This window comes from Otolemur garnettii, unplaced genomic scaffold (genome assembly GCF_000181295.1).
Source record: "Otolemur garnettii isolate 467f Iridium unplaced genomic scaffold, OtoGar3 scaffold00117, whole genome shotgun sequence".
Classification (NCBI taxonomy): Eukaryota; Metazoa; Chordata; class Mammalia; order Primates; family Galagidae; genus Otolemur; species Otolemur garnettii.
The window spans coordinates 1,883,535-1,902,538 of record NW_003852512.1 but is presented as its reverse complement, the minus strand read 5'-3'; the positions used below and the strand labels follow the sequence as shown (position 1 = coordinate 1,902,538).

At 37.8% G+C, this 19,004-nt stretch overlaps 1 protein-coding gene across 4 annotated transcripts in view; it reads left to right on the top strand.

Annotated features, from left to right (window-relative positions):
• The window catches only part of FGF13 (fibroblast growth factor 13), a 528,354-nt gene that overhangs the window by 405,705 nt on the left and 103,645 nt on the right, over positions 1-19,004 (top strand). Inside the window, exon 1 of one of the 4 annotated variants that reach the window (XM_012809939.1) lies at positions 6,827-6,931. The exons of the other annotated variants lie outside the window; for them this stretch is intronic. Coding sequence (XP_012665393.1) covers positions 6,904-6,931 — 28 coding nt within the window. The 5' untranslated portion in view covers positions 6,827-6,903. Of the gene's footprint in view, positions 1-6,826; positions 6,932-19,004 lie in introns of those variants that run through there. 4 annotated transcript variants of the gene reach the window in all.

The window sequence follows — 19,004 nt, the reverse complement described above, 5'->3', positions numbered from 1 at the left end:
CTTCTGGTGCTTAATCATGTCTAAGTATTTGCTCCCTTTACTTTTTTTTTTTTTTTTTTTGGCCTGAAATAGCTCATCTCCCTCACCAACCCCTTCTGCCTTGGGAACCGCTGTTCAACCTTCAATGTTCAGTTCAACTCTGACCCATTTTATGAAGCTTTTCTGATTCCCTCTTATCTTCTCTGAGTCTTACCATTTTCTGATTTGCTCTCACCTTCTCTGAGTCCTACTAAGGTTGGCCTAACTTCTGAGCCTTGGATTTTTGAAGCTGGTGCTGATTGCCTTTCTCAGGTACCTCTCAGTTCTGGAAAAAACTCCTTCTCAGCTAAGACTTGAGTTTATTTGTTCCTGTGTCCCAAGCATCCAGGATAGACCTAGAACATAATGGGCATCAAGTAAGTGTTTGCTGAATGAAAGAATGAAATGGAAGTTTCCCTAAAATAGGGCAAGTATTTGTCGATAATTTTAAAATTGACTAAGGGAATCTTGAAAATAAATGAAATGAATAAGGAGAAGTATAATTTTATTTTTATCCTTAAGGTCATAAAATATGAATCTGGGAAAAAATTTAATATGTAATTTCATCCTCCAGAAAACTCTTGCAAGAGAAAATAAATTTTGTTTTAAGCAGGGTTGGTGTCTTGCGGAGGGACAGAATTAGCTTGGAACTGAAATATGCTATTTCTCCACCAGAGGGTGCTATGAACACAAAAAGAAAACTATTTGTTTTACAGAGAGGAACTGCAGAAACCAAATAACTTTTCTATTTTCCCTGCATTGCGTACAGCTGTGCAAGAAATGAATAATTCTCCATCACGCTGGAAAATTATTTATGCCTGGAACAAGCCTTCCTGCTAATAGGTGCGCGCACACACACGCACTTAGCACCCTTAAAAAATCTAGCCATCAAGTTTAAAGATGTATGATTTGTGGTGCATCTGGAACTTGTTCCTTAACAATTTAGCTGTTACTATGATCCCAGAAGCAGAATTGAGCAGAAAAAAAACATGCTATTTTACTTTTGCCCCGACATAGAATAGACTATTTTCTTCCAGGTATTGGCAATGAGACGTCAGTCAGCTTTTGTCTCTAATAGAACAGCAGTACCAGCTGTGTATACTACCGCAGATTTATTCCTTGCAAGACCATAAGGGGAGCACAGAAAACACAGGCCATATCTGGGAAAGTTGTAGTTTGTGTAACTGGTGACTTAGGCGAATCCAATTTTGTCTCCAACTTCGTATTATCTCTTGTCTCCAACATCTCATTATCTCCAGTTTCTGCCTTCAGCATTTTTCTGCATCCCTGGGTTCTGAGTGATCCTTTTCAACTATATTTGTGTCATACTTCTCTGTTAGACTTGTCCTTTTAGCCCCTGGACTCTGTGTGTATGCATGTTTTCCATGTGTGTAATTCCTGCACGTGACAAAGTCTCGATATATTGTAAGAACTCAGTTAATGTTTGTGGATTGCTTGTTTATTGATCTGTTTGCACAAAAATGCTGCCCAAAATGTCAGGAAGGGTAATGATGAGATTACAGGGGAGACAAATGAATGGGCAAGAAGAGACTAAGGGTAAAAGAGGAGGACTAACTTTCATTGACTGCTCACAAGGTGCAAGGCCAGTGCTAAGGACTTTAAATATCTAATCTAAGTCTTGTAATAGCCCAATGAAGAAATGATTATCACTGAAATCCAACCACCTATCTTTTTTACGTGATTGTGGCTGTTATATCAAAACATTCAAATAGATGACATTCTTGGGTACATACAAGTCTTTACCTGTGCCTTTCAAACCTCAGGGCCTTAGTGAGGCTGACTGGGATTTGGGCTGTAGGCAGAGTAGCCAGTGGACTGTTACTGAAGCTGGCGCCTGTTCATGTAAGGGTGTAAGTATCTGGCTGCCTTCTATGCCCCTAATACCTTCAGAGAAAGTGAGAGGGAAGTGAAGCTCACGGTGGTTGACAGCAGTGAAGGGGTTCCAATCTTCTGAGTTGGGTTGGGGAGCTTCCTATGTGTGGCACTTCCTTCCCCGGAACTCTATTATTGCAGGAAATGAGTGACTTGGGCAGTGCTGCTCGGCTTTGAGCAATTCGATTCCCTGGAGAATGTTTTGTGGAAGTGGAGGGACACAAAACCTTAAAAATTCTAGGTGTCAAGAAACCATCAGAATACATCTTGTTTAACCACAAAGCAAGCATTAGAAACCCCTGAAGGTATTCTAGCAAATTTCCAGCTCTGTGACCTTGGACTAGGAACTTCACCTCTCTTGGCCGGTTCTCATGTGCAAAACCAAAACAAAACAAAAATAAACAAAAAACCTTACAGTGTCGTCATGAGGATTAAATGAGAAAACATGTACTCCTGGAATGTACCAGGCAGCCAGTATATTTTTTTTTTTATTAAATCACGACCCAGCACATTTTCTGTTTTTTAAATAGACGACTATTTAGAGCACCTTTTGGTTCACAGCTAAATTGAACATAAAGTACACAGAGGTCCTGTATACTGTTTCCTGCCCTCAGCTCACACCTCCCACTGGAAACATCCCCCCATTGGAGTGGTACACTTGTTACAATCCATGAACCTACATTCACATGCTCTTAGCACCCAAAGTCCACAGTTCACATTCAGGTTCACTCTTGTTGAACAGTTTATGGGTTTGGATAAATATGTAACATGCGTGTGCCCACTACTAGAGCATCACGCACAGGATAGTTTCACGGCCCCCCAAATCCTCTATGCTCCTCTACTTAGTCAACCCTCCTTTCTGTTCATCCCTCCCTCCTGCTAACCCTTGGTACACTCTGATCTTTTTACTGTCTCTACTGTTTTGCCTTTTCCAGAATTTCATACAGTTGGAATCACACAATAGGTAGCCTTTCAGATTGGCTTCTTTCACTGGTGGTATGCGTTTACGATTCTTCTATGTCTTTTTGTGGCTTTATAGCTCATCTCTTTTTCACACTGAATAATCTATTGTCTGAATAGACCACGGCTTATTTATCTATTCACCTACTGAAGGACATCTCGGTTGCTCCCAAGTTTTGGCAATTTTGAATAAGGCTGCTATAAACATCTATGTGCCCGTTTTGTGTGGATATTAGATTTCAACTCATTGGTACCCAGTGCTTTTCCATGAAACATGTCTATCCTTACTGCCATAAATTCCTTCCTCCTAGAGTTTTTTTGCAAGGTGAAGGATCAGTGCCGCCAAGATGCCCAATCTGCAGCAAAATGTTCTTATTAATTAGCCAAGAGGCTGTTGTAGCACAGCTAGTAAGCAATGTACTACAAATCTGTTTACATGGGCTTCTGCAGACATTTTAAAACAATTAAACTGTCAAGGGGGCCTGGAGACAGAGCTTTGCATTTTAATGGGAAATGATTAAATCTCAAGCATTATTGCCTTTGATGTGTCTGGGCTCTAAGAAGAGGGCAGAGTATTGATTGAGGCCTCCAGGAAGGCAGGAAGCTTACTGGGGCTGCTTGACCACAATGCAGTGAAAGCTTGGAGCTCTGTAACTTCTTGGGCTGGGATTAAAGGCCACTCACCAGAGAATTAACTAGATTTGTCAGCTTCTATTTAGCTGGACTCTGCCGGTAGGGGCAGATGATGGATTATGACTTCAGAGGGATGCTATTGGTCTATTGACAGAGAGAGATGGCATCTATTAGAAAAGGATGAGTGACACAGCACTGGGTGCCGACCCTAGTATTGACTCTGGATGAAAATCATGGCAAAGCAAATGGAAGTTGCCTATGCACTCACTCACTGCCTAAGTCAACAAATGTAAACTGCAGTTTACAACCTGAGGATGTATGTGTCACAGGATAGTCATGCAGTCTCATCTGTCCAGTGCATTCAGTACTCTCTATTGCTTTCACTTATTCACAGGTGCTTGCTGGGTGGAGCTTGGTCCTTACCCTGTAGCCACTCCCAGTCCATGTAAATGAGGGCCCATGTAAATAGCTGGATGCCATCAAGTTTAATAGTATGGTGATAGATGTTTGTATCGGGGGCAGTGAGGGGACCAAGGAGGCCACAGCCAAATTGAGAGGTGTGAAGAAGCTGGCAGAAAAGTCTTCCGAGAGAAAGTCCTACATGAAAGACTGACAGGCAGAAAAAAGGAGAAGGGCAACCCGAGGTTAGGAAAGATCTTAAACAAAACTGTGTGGGTGCGAAAGAGCTGTATATGTCCAGAGAACTCCGTCTGGCTGTGTGGAACCTGGACCCCTTGGTACCTTTTATAGAATGGAGGACCAGTTCTAAGTTTTACAAACTGAAATCAGTGAAGAAATGGTGAAGTCATTGAACTTTATCACCACAGGAGGCTAAATAGCATAGATGAGCACTACCATCCCCTGCTCCTTCTTATTGCTTAAAATCCTTCCGTTTGTCAAGTTCCCCAAGAGCCTTCCAATGGGAGAACAAGACACTTGCTTCAAAAATGAAAATGCCTTTGAGAAAATTGACAAATTATGTGAATTGGTTTAATCAGATTATTGTCCTTCATAACATCTGACCAAGACAGTCGCATTGAGGATTAGAAGAAGAGGAAGATGTGGAAGGCAAGAGAAGGTAGGAGCAGGGGATACTGAGGGAGCCGGGGTTTGCTCTTGAAATGGGGTTACAGGTAGCCAGAGACGAGCACGAAGGCTCTGAATGGCTGAAAATTAGTTTGGGGGAGGGGGAAGAAAGAGAGGATAGCAGAAATAAATTTCACCTGCCTTGCAGTTTGGCTCCACGTCAGCCCTCATTTTGTTTATTTCTGTGCTGTCTAGCTATCAATAGGTTGAGTTGCTCCGATCCCAGGGGAGCCCCTTCCCTCCCCCCCCGAACTGACCAATGCAGCTCCTAGGGGGCCATTATAAGAAGCTATGGCACAGCTGAAAGACTGTCTCTTGATTAGACCTGATAAGACCACTCATAGTGAGATGACTTAATATTGTCCCCTGAGAAATGCCCTTTTTAAGAGCTCCTGCATTGGCCAGAAGAGACTGCCTCCATATTAGGGTTTTCTATTTTTATCTGAAGGAAGTTGGCATCTCTCCTGTGTAAGGAGTTCACTGAAGCCCAAATTCTTCCATTAGCCATTTTGGTTTTCAAACAGGGATTTGAGCATATGCAACTGTGTGCCTGGTGGCCCAAGCACTAGCTCAGCTTTCCCATTAAAGGGCAATGGGGAAGATCCCAAGGCCACATTCTGAAACTGATCCCCTGTCCTTCTAAACATGATCGACAAATTAACAGATGGATTTCTAAAGGACAGGACGGCTACGTAATGCGTAGGGCCTAGTGAGAAACAAAAATGTAAGGACTCTTGTTCCAAAACTTTTAATTTCAAAATGGCAACAGCAAAGCACAAAACCAAGTGCAGGGTTCTTCTCAGAAGAGGCCCCTGTCAAGGAGGGTCAAGTGTCCAGAAAGCAGCCCTACCGAAGAACAGCTCTTCTGCCTTTTCAGGTTTTAAGGACTCGTGATGTTTAAGTCCCTGGGCTATAGATGGTGATTGGGGGACAGGGGAGGTTGTTTGATTTCAGGGCAGAACCAATTTTCTCTATCTCACCTCAACTGCTGAAATCTCATCCTTATAGCTAAACCTATTTCCCTTGAGGCTGGATCCCTTTTGGAGGGGTTAAACGTTTGCATCTGTTGTCTGTTACACTCTTAGTGTTGGATGGAAACGTGGAGAGGAGAGAGCACAAGGCAATTTTGATTATGCAGAGATGCTTAAGAAAAAGATATGTAAGTTCATGAAATGCTTTTGGATATACATAATCTTCCTTTTCTTATAGCACTGAATATGGGTGATGGGGCTCAATAAATATAGCTTCCCGTGGGTGTCAGCAATTCTTCAATATTCATTGATAGTGACAATATTCAGAGCTTGAGACAGATTTCCTTTCTCTCTGACTCAAGGGAAGTTTTCCCGGAGCTGGAGCCACACAGAAGGAGAATCCAATCTGTTCGATAGGAAAGACTCATTTGCTCCCGGAATAACTTAAATTTTCATTTCCATTTGAATTTATAACCAAAATAGTGAATTTTCCATAAAACAAAAATAAATAAGTATCTCAATTTGATTTGGGGTTTTGCTTCTCCTTAAAATTTTGATCCCCATATTAACAATATTGAGTGCTTTAGTAACAAAAATGGTGTAATGCTAAAATAGTCTGTTCCTTGCTCTTTGTTATAATTAGCTAAAAGCCTTTACATAGGCTGCTGATAGATTCTCTGAATTTTTAACAAAGGACTTTGGCATGAAAATGTCATTTGGGGGCAAAGAACTGAAAGTTCAGGTACAATTTCAACATCTTACAAGTAATTGTTACTGAGGAACAAGCCACTGTAATTCTTACAAATGTCTGTTTTGCTTGTAGCATTTTCTATTCATCAATAATTCAATTTCAAAATAAAAGACACATTTTGACATCCCAAAAGCTAGTGGGGAGCCTTCCAGACTACAAGATTCCTGACTGTGGGAGAAGCGTCTACCAAATAAAGCAGCTAGCTCCGAAAGCTTCTCTAATTTCCTAAAGGATCCTATTACAGACCATTTTTCGTAATTCTAGAAGGCAAAATAAAATTTTATGCTTGGAAATAATAAGTTTAAGTAAATAGTATGGGCTAAGCCTATATCTGAGTCCAAGCAATGGTCTGATTACTGCCAGAACAATACTGCTACATGATGAATCATTAATGATCTGTGAGAGTCATAATGGTCTGTCACTAATGCCCATTAATGATCTCTCTATACCGCGAGTATGGGCTTGATGTTTCTGGCCAGTACCTTGGAGAGTACTTTAGATATGCCTTAAACTTTCCCTGATCCTCCTCTCTCTGTGTCTGCTCCAAATGTAGACAGCAATTGTCTGGGTAGGACCAGCTTATACAGAAGCATGGCTTTGTTAAGGAAGTCATATTCAGGTAAGATTTATTTATACAATGTTTTTAAAGGACATCTATTTGAGAGCTTATCCTGGATATTACTGCCTTTGTAGAAATTAACAAAATTGTGCAGGGGAATCTTTCTGTTGAGTTCTTTTTCTTTCTGGATGGGACAGAGGTTCTTTATTACCCGTACTCCATGATGTTTGGTTGTTGAGCATATACTCTTGGAAAAATGCACCCTTTGTTGTTCCCCCACCCCTTAGGAGGAATTTCAGACATTAATTGTTATAGAAGAGTGGATGTATGTCTCTGACTGTTTTAAAAGCTATTTTCATTTAGAAAACGTGGCAGTAACTGATTCAAGAGAGATTTCCTACCTCTAGGCTTGCATTTACTCTCTGCATGTAGCACAAACCATTAATTTCTAAAGAAAGGAAAGAGAGTAATTATCATTGGCTTTCAATGTATTTTTCCTTTAGCTTAACGAAAGGAAAGAAGGAGAAAGTGACACTGAGCTAGGGAAAGGTGGACACAATCACACCTTAATTCTGAGAATCTTATTAGGCGTATCTTCAGGGAAATCGTGGAAGATAGGCAGTCTGTAATGTTTAAGTGAAAGGAGGGAGAGGATCCCTTCCTCCATGGCGGCAATGAAGACGCTGCAGATAGCTCATGGAACCAACGCCCAAAAGCCGGAGAAAAACAAGCTGAGAGAAGGTTGCAGGACCGGCCAATTTCAAGCTTCTTTAAAAAGAGCCAGACAGAGATTCTTTCTGAGGGTTGAAATCACTCCGCTGTCCACTTTTGATGGGAGCTTTTACCAGTAACTAATGAAAAATAGCATCATTTCTTGGAAAACTGTGTCAATCTTCATATTATCTGAATAAAATAACCTCATCAAGCAAATGATTTCACGGAAACCCTTTGCCTTTACTTTATCATTGAACATGAAAACAATGCCAAGGAGCTAGCCTCTCTAAATGTTTTATTTTGCTAGAATGTTTTGTCCAGATGAGTGATTACTCAGCGTGATTTTTTGTTTCCTCAAAATCTTTCTCCCATCCTGAAACTGCTGAACAGTATGTATTTATTTATGTAATTAATTGGAATTAATAGGCTTTCTCCTCTGAGTACTCCACAGGCTCTTCTGAGCTATTTGGAGTGGTCCTAGAGAGTCCCCAAATACAGGTTCAGATTGATCTGTCGTATCGCATGGACATTATTCATCTGGATATTTCTAATTGATCCTTTCATAGAAAGGAGAAAAAGGCTTATTTGGAAGGTTAGTGCATCAAGGGCAATATTAGTGATGAAAATTGTTTTAGAATTCGTGAGGTCAGTTCAGCATTAAATTTTCTGATTATTTCCACAGTTCATACCTGTAATTAACCTACTAGAGTTTTCACCTGCTAAATGGGGAACAGCTTGTAATTATCCTTAAAAGAAGGAACTAGAGACTCTATGTCCCTTAACTCAGGATCGGGTATATGTGCTGAAATATTTTTGCTCATCACGGTGTTTGTAAAATATCTGAGGAAACACATACATTATTTCTTTGCTGAGTAAGTTCTTTGCTGAAGACGATCGAAGACACAGGACATTCTCACTAAATGATTATTACATTGTACGCGTATCTATTAATTGGAAACAGATTGCCATCTAAGCCATATGATTACAGTCAAGCACAAACCAACTTTATGCTTACAAAAGACTTCTAGATTGATTGATGAGATTTCATAAGTAGACATGTCCATTTTAATAGATATGTGTTCACAAGAGACTGAGTCCCTTTGTAGAAATGAATGCCAATTATGGGACAGATTGGTAGTGACTAGAGGTCCTGCAGTTGTTCCTCTTTGAAAGGAGTGTCAAAAGTACCTGCTGAGATAGAGGATAAGCTCTGAGATCATGGTAGCATAATGCAAATAAGAACAGGAGAAAGGATTATGCAACCAGGGAACGGTGAGTCCTAAGAAGAGTCAGATAGTTTATATATTGACCTTCAGACAAGAAAACACTTCAACCCTCATGTACAGAGGAGACTGTCCCAGCTACCATATTCATAAGCTCTCCAAAGAATGCACTTCAATGGCTCTCTGAGCAAGAGCATCTACCCTAAGTCCTCCATCGTCCAGTTAAGTCTGGTGCCTCTCATTTGATCCTCAAGGAAGGTAAAGAGTAGACAGTCCCTGTGCTCTGTGTAACCTCCACAGCCTGGAAGCCTTCATAATCATGTTTATTTAAGTTAAGGAACCCTGGTTTCTTTTGTCTGCCCCTTTGGTCTTATTTCCAACCTACCCAGTTTCCGCTCACCCTCTTACTTCTCTAAGAGTTATTATCTTTGCTATGTTACTTCGCTTTTCCGCAACTACTTTCTTGGTTTTCAAGGTCCTTTCATGTTCCTTTCTGTTTCTCATGGGTTATGGATTTTCTAGTCAGTGGCCATGCATACACCTGCCTATTAATCTACATGTCATAGTGATACAGAGCACATGAAGACAGATTTCCCCCTGTTAGGGGGCTACAGGAGATGATATATTTGTTAATCATTTCCTTGGCCATTGGCACTTAGGAAATGGTATATTTATTAATTGTTTTTTTTTATCAATAAGCCCTTAGTCTATTTTTCAGCAGATGTGTACTTCTAGCTGTTCTTTAGATGACTCATTCTGAATATTGAGGCCATTATCACCTGGGCATGCTTCAAAGTGCTTTCTCATCATATGTAGTATGCAGTTCTGACTGCCTGGCCCTGGGCTTGTTTGCTGAGTGACATATATATATATATATATATCTCCAAAATGGCTACACAGAACACTAAAAAATATTTTAATATACAGGAGAACCTCTGGTCAGTTAACTACCCAAGGGACTGCAACAAACTGGTCCATATACGGAGGTTGTCACATAAGGGACTAGGCCTACCGTACTGATATGTACATGTGGTGTATGTCCAGTCTGTGAAAATTAGGTCAGCTTAAGGAGGTGGTCAATTATGGAGGTTCTACTGTAATTTTCATCTATCTGTTTTTTCTGTATTTCTTAACAGTGCTTCTGAAATTAGTTCTCTAGCTTACGTTATTGTAAGCAATATTTTTCTTTGGGCAAATGATTAAACAATCTGGGCTGATCTTATAAAACAAAGCTGAAATGACTAATTTGTGTCTTTAGAACATATAATAGAAGTGTGTATTTGCCTTTTTTCATTTGCTTTAAAAACTGAAGGATTTGGAATTGGGAACACTATTGGAAGTGAAGGAAGGATAGTATTCACAGAAAGCAAGTGCCTCCTGGTAGAAAGATTTCTGCAAGTTCCCCTTGGGATACCAGTCTCTCGGGATAAAAATGAATATGCCAGAACTTTTAATTCCAACAGTGCCACTGAGCATGGCCTAAAAGTTTAGACATATCTCAGTTGGCAGTATATGTGTGTGTTCCTTTGTAAAATGAAATTGTTTCCAGAATATTATATATAAATCAAGTTACATATACATTTGAAATCTGCCTGGGATGTGCACTAAGGAAAGGAGCCTTGTTGTGAGAGTTTCTGTCAAGTGAGGACTTCCTGTATGGTATAATAGACATAGTTAAATGATTACCCTTTAATTTATCCATTTGAAAAATCTAGGTTTTTATACTAGAAAATAAGCAAGATGTCTGCATTCTACTCATTAGGAATTATTTGACCAGGGCTTGCTAAGCTTATGTATGTTTAATGTAATAAAGCCTCATTTTTGAGAATGGTAAGAATGGTTCCATTTAAATCTGCTTCCTTTGTTTTGGAAGTTTCTGAATAACTTATTAGAGTTTCTTACTCTTTTGACTCTATAGCATATATTACCTGATACTATTGCCTTCTAAAATGGAAATTTTAAGGGGCCTACTCAAAAAAAAAAAAAAAAGTAACAGGTATGGCCACTTGCACACTCGAATAATGTACGCACACATCTCTTGGGCCTACAACCAGCATCCGTTACACATGCCAATTCCCTATGTCTAGTTCAACACGTAGCTGCAATATGCAAATACCGTATTGGCCCTTTCCCAACACACTCCATCCTTTACTCTGTTCCAATAGAACTAAGTTATGATTCAGGAGCCTCATTTTGCATGAAAAAGGGACCTAAAAGAATCAGAGATGTTTACTAGGACTCTTTCTTTGGTTATTTATGTGCATGCATCTCTGTAAATACCAAATATAATGGTATTCTTTATAATATTCATTGCTTTCTTCAGGCTCAACTTCATAGTAGAGTAGAGAAGATATTTTTCCAGCTCCAATACTAGCTAAGATAATGAAATCCAGAGAATGTCTCCAAATGCTACATTCATCATGCTCCTTCCTTGTATAAAAACCTTTACAGGCTTCACTTTGAATGCCAACCAGTTTGAGGCAGAATTAACTTTATTCTGTTAGCAAAGCCCATAATAGTCTGGCTGCACATACCTTCCTTTCCTACAAGAACTACTTTTGCCAATCCAAGAGTCTCCCTTGGACCTAGAGGAATTTGTCCGTTTCATTAATGTGTACTCTATGCCGTTATCTCTCTGTGATGTGCTAGACACCGAGGAAGGTGCCAAGATGAAAGAACCATAGACCAGAAAGGCGCAGTCTGGTTGCCCAGCTAGATTATGCCAGACATACGGCGATGAGTGCTACGATCTAAATACGAAAAAGCTGCGGGGAGCACAGAACTAAGATAGATGCCTTCTGCCGGGTGGATTTGGGATGTCCTCATTGAGAAGGTGTAATTTAACCAGGAACTTAAATGTCTGAGACTTTGGTTCCTGTCCTCTGAGATGCCTTTCTTAGCCTCTCAACCAAATGAGATTTTCTTCCCGTCTAGTGCAATTCTCAATGCACTTAGCAGTTAAACCATTCGTGTGACAGTCATCCTAAACTCCCTTGTATTTTATTCGCCTTTGTGCTCATTTCCCCCACTGGATTATAAATTCCTAGAAGAAAAGGCCCATATTCAACACTTTATTTCCGTAATCAATAACAGTAGTAATAATGATAGTAACTACAAATGTCATTTATGTGAGAAACCCAACTTGTGTACTGAGAATTCCTCGACTTCTTAGTTATCTGCTGCTACATAGTAGTATAGCAGGGCAGAGAAAACATTTACTGTTACTAGCTGGAGCTTCATCCCAAGCTTTTATTAGTCTCCAGATGAGCTAGACTGGATTGCACACAAGCTATGAGGACTTGTTTTGTGCTCTTTCATTCACTCAACAAATATGCACTGAGAACCTAGTATATTCCAGGCACTGCGCTAGCTTCTAGGTGTGAAACACGGAATAAAACATGGACTATATAGTTTAGAAGCAACACAAGCAGCCTTTTTGGTCCTTTTCTCCCAGGTTATATTATAACTCTGTCTTTTATATCTTAGTTCTCCAAAGATAAGGAAAAGTGACTCTAAGGACAAGAAGTCCTTTTCTTATATTTTCCTCTCCATGATGTTTCATTTTCTAAGTAGGTGATCTACTTGATCTTTGTTCTTAGTCAATAGTTTCTTGGTTCCTCTTCAATAGGAAAAGAAGGCTTAAATAATCACCTTAATGTTTAGACTCCACGACTGGGAAATAACAGCTACCGTGTGTTAAGTAGTATGTATGAGCCAGGCCCAAGCTTAAACACTGTATAGGTATAGCCCTAATTTGTACAACAACACTGCATGGTAGATTGATACTTTCCTCATTGTAATACTGAGGGAACGGAGGCTCACAGAGGTTAAATGACATGATCTAAATCCCCAGTTAACAAACACTGAAGCCGCTCTTTAAAATAGGTCTATATAATGCCATTCTGTCCCAGAAGTAGTAGATTTTCAGCGAGTATTGGTTTGTTGATTGGTTAAGTGTTACTGTTCTGATTGAAAGATCTTTATGTATTTAAAATTATGCATAAGAGGTTGGTGGTGTTTGGTCAGTATCAATCCAGGGCAGGTGTCTTTAGGTTCCTAATAGCAATTCTATGAATGCTTTATGCTTCATACGAGCAAAGCTATTATAAGGATGCTTAAACTATCCCTAAACATTTTACATGAATACATGTTGAAAATCCATGTAAAGAACATGGAAAGATTTAGAATCTTAAAGTTAGAGTTTCTGACAAATGCTCAAAGCTTCAAAGATACAACTAAAAATGTCAACTCATCTCAATGAAATAAGATAATCTGATTTTATAGACATATGAAAGCTGACTCATAATATTCATAACTTTGGAAAATATCTAAAATCACATTTTAAGAATTAGCTTCAATGTTGTCTAACTGCACTATTTCTATACAGTAAAATTCTGTATTCTGGGCTGAAAATTCTGCAACACAGCTGTTCCCAAACTTTACTGTGTGCCATCAGTATCCTCTGTGAAACTGGTATAAATTGGAGATTTCAAGCTGAATTGGTTGGAGCCCAAGAATCTACATTTTAATAATCACTCCATGTGATTCTGATATAGGAAGACCATGTGTATTTCACTTAGAGAAATTCTCCTGTAAGTATTCTGCTCCACTGATGACTCCCTAAGCAGTCTTCATTGCTGTCATCTCTTCACCAACCTCACCCATCCACACACAAGAAGTTGAGTGTATCTGTGGGTCATTATGAAAGTTTTGAGATACGTGAAAATCAAGAAATGTGAAATCTGTGAGGATGGAAAAAAAGGAGGCCCTCCCAGCAACACTGATAAGCCGAGCAAGTTGAATCAGAAAGGATGCTGTCATCTGTGACTGTTTCTTGGAAGTGAAATAATGGACCACTACACAGTCTGTCTCAAAACTTTCGTAGTGACATATGTATTTCTTTTTAAAGTTTTGTTTTGTTTGTTTGCCAGTTAGGTATAATTTATATAGTGTAAAGTACTCAGATGTGGTCATTTGTTTGGTCATTTTGAAAAATATATACACTTAATGCGATCTATTCCTCTATCAGGATTTAGAACATTTCGTCACTCCAAATGTTTTCTCATGCCCCTTCCAGTCACCATTTCTCTGCCGTCAGAAGAGAGAGTTAACGTTCCCTATTTTAGAACTTCGCAGAAATGGAAACATTATGCTATTTGCTTTATTGCGAGTCTGGCTTATTTCTCCCAGAATAATAGTTTTGAAAGCCACCCATGTTTCTGTGTATATCAGTAAGCCACTACAGTTTAGTGCCGAGAAGGATCCATTGCATGAAGATACCACTTGGTTTATCTGTGCTTACATTCACACACATCTGGGTTGTTTTCAGCTTTTAGCTTTAATGAGTAAAACTACTATAAACATTTTTGACAGTTTTTTTTTTTTTTTTGTGGAAAAAATGTTTTAGGTTCTTTTGGATAAACACCCAGCAGAGAAATTGTTAGGTCATAAGGTTGGTATAAGTTTGACATTTTAAGCTACTGGCAAATAATTTCCCCCAACAGCTGTACCATTTTATACTCCCACCAGTGATGGATGAGAGTGCTGATTGTTCCATATATTCACCAACTTTCAGGGTTGTCAGCGATTTTCATTCTAACCCTTCTAGTGTGTAGATAGTGACATTGCATTTTGCTTTTAATTTGCACCTGCCCAATAACTAATGATGTTGAGTATTTTTTATGTGTTTGGTGGCCATTCGTATATCTTCTTCAGAGAAGTATTTGTTCAAGTGTTTTGCCTATATTTTTATGTTTTATCTTATTGTTGAGTTGTTCACAACAGCTCTTCATTACCCTTTCAATGTCTGTAGCATCTCTAGGAATATCCCCACTTCTATCTATCATATTAACAGTTCATATTTTCTCTGTCTTGATCTGTCTTGCCAGCAGTTTAAAATTTTATTCAGCTTGCCAAAGAGCTAACTTTTAGCTTTAGTGATTATCTCTGTTTTCTATATCATTGATTTTCTTTCTCATTTTTATTGCATCCCTCTACCTACTTATTTGGGGTTTAATTAGTTTTTATTTTTCTTGCTTCTTAAGGTAGAAACACATCATTTCTTTTATAACTTTCTTCTTTTTGAGTAAAAGCATTTAAAGTTGCAAATTTTCCATAAGTATTCTTTAGACTGAGTTCTTGTTTTTCATATATTATACTTTAATTATCATTCAATTCAAAGTATTTTCTAATTTCTCTTTTGGGTTTTTCCTTTTCTTGTGACTTATTTAGATGCATGAGGTTTGATTTGCAATTTGAGGGGGTGCTTTATTTACATTCTTTTTCTTTCCAAAGTGTTCAAGTGGAAAATACTTAATGCATGCATCAAATGTGATACATTGGTGAAACAGAATAACATGAGTTTTTTTATTCTGATTTTCATTTATTTATTCAGGTTTTGTTTTTAGAATTTTTTAGATTTTTTTCTTATACCATAGCTGTGTATATTAATGCAATCATGGGGTACAATGTGGTGTTTTCATATACATTTTGAAATACTCTCATCAAACTGGTTAATGTAACTTTCATGTCATTTTCTTAGTGATTGGAGGGGTCACCTCTATGGTTTATCCTACAAGTGAATCTTCCTAAAAGCAGAGTATGAACTTCTTAACTCAATATTTATTCAGTTTTTTAAAATTCAGATTGATATGAGGGTACAAATGTTAAGGTTACATTGTTTTCATTTCTAAGGTAAAGTTCAAGTTGTCGTTGAGTCCTTCTTGATATTGATTTTAAGCTTGATATTTTTGCAGTCAGATAACGTTTTGTTTAATTTTGTTTTTTAGAAGTGTATTTCAGTTTGTATTATACCTCAGCGTATGCTTTATTTACTTGGTAAAAACTCCATGCGAACTTGGTAAGAATGTAGAATAAAATACATGAGAAACAATCAAGGTTGTGTGTCAGGTAATTGGAAGAATAATGTGGTACACGTCTTCCTTGGTTTGTGAAGTAATAGAATGTTCTGAAAGTAGCAGAGCTAGGTTAAACATGCATATTGTAATCTTGAGGAGCTGTGTTTTCTGCTGTTGGTGAGTTCTATACATTTATATCGGTTCAAAAATTTTGATACTATGGTTCAATTCTTCTGTATTCTAAACTTTCTGTATACCCATTCTGTCAATTCCTCATATATGAGGATTGAAAATTTCAAACATAATTGTGGATTTATCTATGTTTCCTTTGCTTCAAGTATGTATAGTAGCACCTTTGTTAGTAGCTGCCCAGACACATAGGACTTTGTATATTGTTGATAAATTGGCCATTTTATAACTATGAAACTTCTGTCATTATCTCTGATAGTAATATTCACCAGGAAGTCCATCTTACCCGATATTGATATAGCCCCCCCATCTTTGTGAGGCTTACCATTTGCAACATGGTTATTTTCCATCCTTCGAGTTTCATCCATTTTGTGTTTTTATGTTTAAAGTGTGTTTCTCATAAACAGTGTGTATTGGAGCCTCTCTTTTTCTCACAGGAGCCCAAAAATGCCTTTTATGAGGTCATTTTAGTCCATTTTTATTTGTTATACTTATTGATATGTTTGAATATAAATCTTCCATTTGGGTATTTGAGTGTCCCATTTGTCCCATCTTCTCTGTGTCCCCCTGTTTCTAATTTTTAGCATTTAGGGAGTGAATCTAGTGATTTATTTTACATTACATTCTATGTATTATTTTTAGCAGCTTCTCAAGATTGCAATATGCATGTTTAACTTAGCTCTGCTACTTTCAAAACATATTCTAGTACTTCACAAACACAGTAAGACATTTGCCACATTATTCTTCCAATTACCTGGCACACAACCTTAACGATTATTTTCTCATGTATTTTATTCTACATGCGCTTTCAACCCCTTGTTACTGGTTATTATTTGTATTGTAGCAGTCAATAGTTATTGAGTTGATTTCTATATATGTGCATACCTTATTTTTTAAAATACAGTTTCTTTGTATTGAACAATTTATTTATTCCTTGTGTTTTTCATTTCTATGGATTTTGATGTGTTCTAATTTTCTTTCAGTACAAAGAGCTTTTTCTGTGCATTTCTTGTAGTGCACATGTGTTGGAGAAAAAAAATTTTTTTCCTAAAAATTTATGTAGAGTGTCTATAAACTTGATGTGCATTTAAATTGCACCTTTGTCTCTAAAGAATATTTTTTCTGGCTACTAAATTCAGAGTCAGCAGATTTTAGTTTTCTCTCAGTACTTTAAAGATGAGATGTTCTGTGGTTTTCCCCTCTGTTTCAATTAGAAGTTATTTATCTCTCTTTTTCTTATTCCACTGTATGTAATGTTTTTATTTTCTCTACGCATTTTCAAAATTTTCTCATCATCTGTGGTTTTTTGAAGTTTTACTGTCATATGCCTACCTGGGTTCTATTTGTTTGTCAGTCCTGCTTGGTATTCTCTGGGATTCTTAGACATATGAGATGTTGTCTTACATCAGCTTTGAAAAATTCTGGGCCATTATCCCCTCATGTATTTCTTCTGCCTGATTGTCTCTTTCTGCTCCTCCTGAGACTTCAATTACTCATATGCCAGATGGCTTGCTATTGTCACACAGATATCAGATACTGTTCCAGTTTTGTTTTGCTTTTACTGTTTTATCATTTTCTCTTGCTTTCTGGATACTTAATTTTCTGATGTAGCCAAGTCACAAACTCCTTTCTCTGCTATATCCAGTCAGCTGATTAGCCCTTCAAAATAATTCATCATCTTGATATTCTACATTTCATTTCCAGCTTTTCAATTTTTCTCTATTTATAGCTTCCATCTCAATGCTGAAATTATACATTCATGCATGTTATCCACTTTTCTCACTAGATCTTTTAAAATATTTATCATAGTTATTTTAAAGTCCCTGTTTGATAATCCCTTCATCTGGGCCTTCTTTGCAACTTCATCTATTGACTCTTTATCTCTTAAGAATGTTTCATATTTTCTTCCTTTTAAAAAGTCTTTTCTTGTTTATCTAATTTCTGTTTGAATACAAGTCACTGCGTATAAAAGAACAGATATCAATTACATCAGTGTTCAAAATGAGAATACCTTTTCTTCTATCAGGTCAATAGTATTTTGTTTTCGATCGATCTACTGTTAGATTGATCTGGATCTGTGCTTTGTTGTTGCCTTAAATTCAGTTCACTACAGGCTTTTCCTTATTTAAGAGCAGGATTACCTCCTTATCTTTAACAGGGCTTTAGATCTGAGTACCCAAATGGTTTGTCTCTCTTCTCTCTCCTCAGCCTCCTATTTCTGCAGCCTCTGTCTGTTCTCTGGTTTCTCACAGCAGTAGATGGCCACTGGGTGGTGTTTTATATACAGAAGGTACTGAGTGCCTGTGGGTTTCCTCTCAGTTATTATCCTTGTCCTCCCTACACACCTAGGACTAGGAGGAGAGGTCTCTTTCACCTCTCCTTCCTCCCACCCAATATTAGATGACCACAGCTTCCTATTTATCATAAAACCTAGAATTTGGAAGGGTTTCGACTCATACTTTCTGGGTTTTGTTTACCAGATGTCTTAGACTTTTGCTGGAGTAGCATTGTTGTCAAAGTAAGAGAACTCAATATAAAGTTAATAAAATATCTACTAACCACATACTATGCCAAAATTCTGGAATATTTGACTAAGTAATAATTATACATATGGCCTGATTTAAGTCCACTCTCCAATTTAGTTGTCAGAATTTTTTGTGGTAAATCTTAAATGAAAATAGCCTGTGAAGAGTGAAGGAGCCATGGCTCAAGAGATCGAGTATTTGAGAATGAAAGAAGAAAAAATCTTTACCTCTGTATACCCAAATTTAAATGCTGGATGACAGATGGAGTCCCCTCTGAAACTTTGGAGAACCTAGAGTGATAATGCAGAGAAACAAAACAGGAAAGCTGCAAAAATTACATTAGCTTAGAGTAGAATGTAAACAAATAAGTCATTCTATGATGAATTGTGGTTTATAAAAGGCTTTGATTTCATAAAAATATGTTTATATTTTATTGCATAGAAAGTTCCTTAGCAGAGTACGAAATCACAGTTTTTTTCAGCTGTTGCTAAGTTTGGCTTTGGAAAAAATAGTGTACTGTTAAAATACAAAGGGGGTAAAAGTCACTGTTATAAGTTTTCCCATCCATCTTCTTTTTGATATGTAGCATTATGACCTTGTTGAACTTGGGAGATTTTTTTTTTTT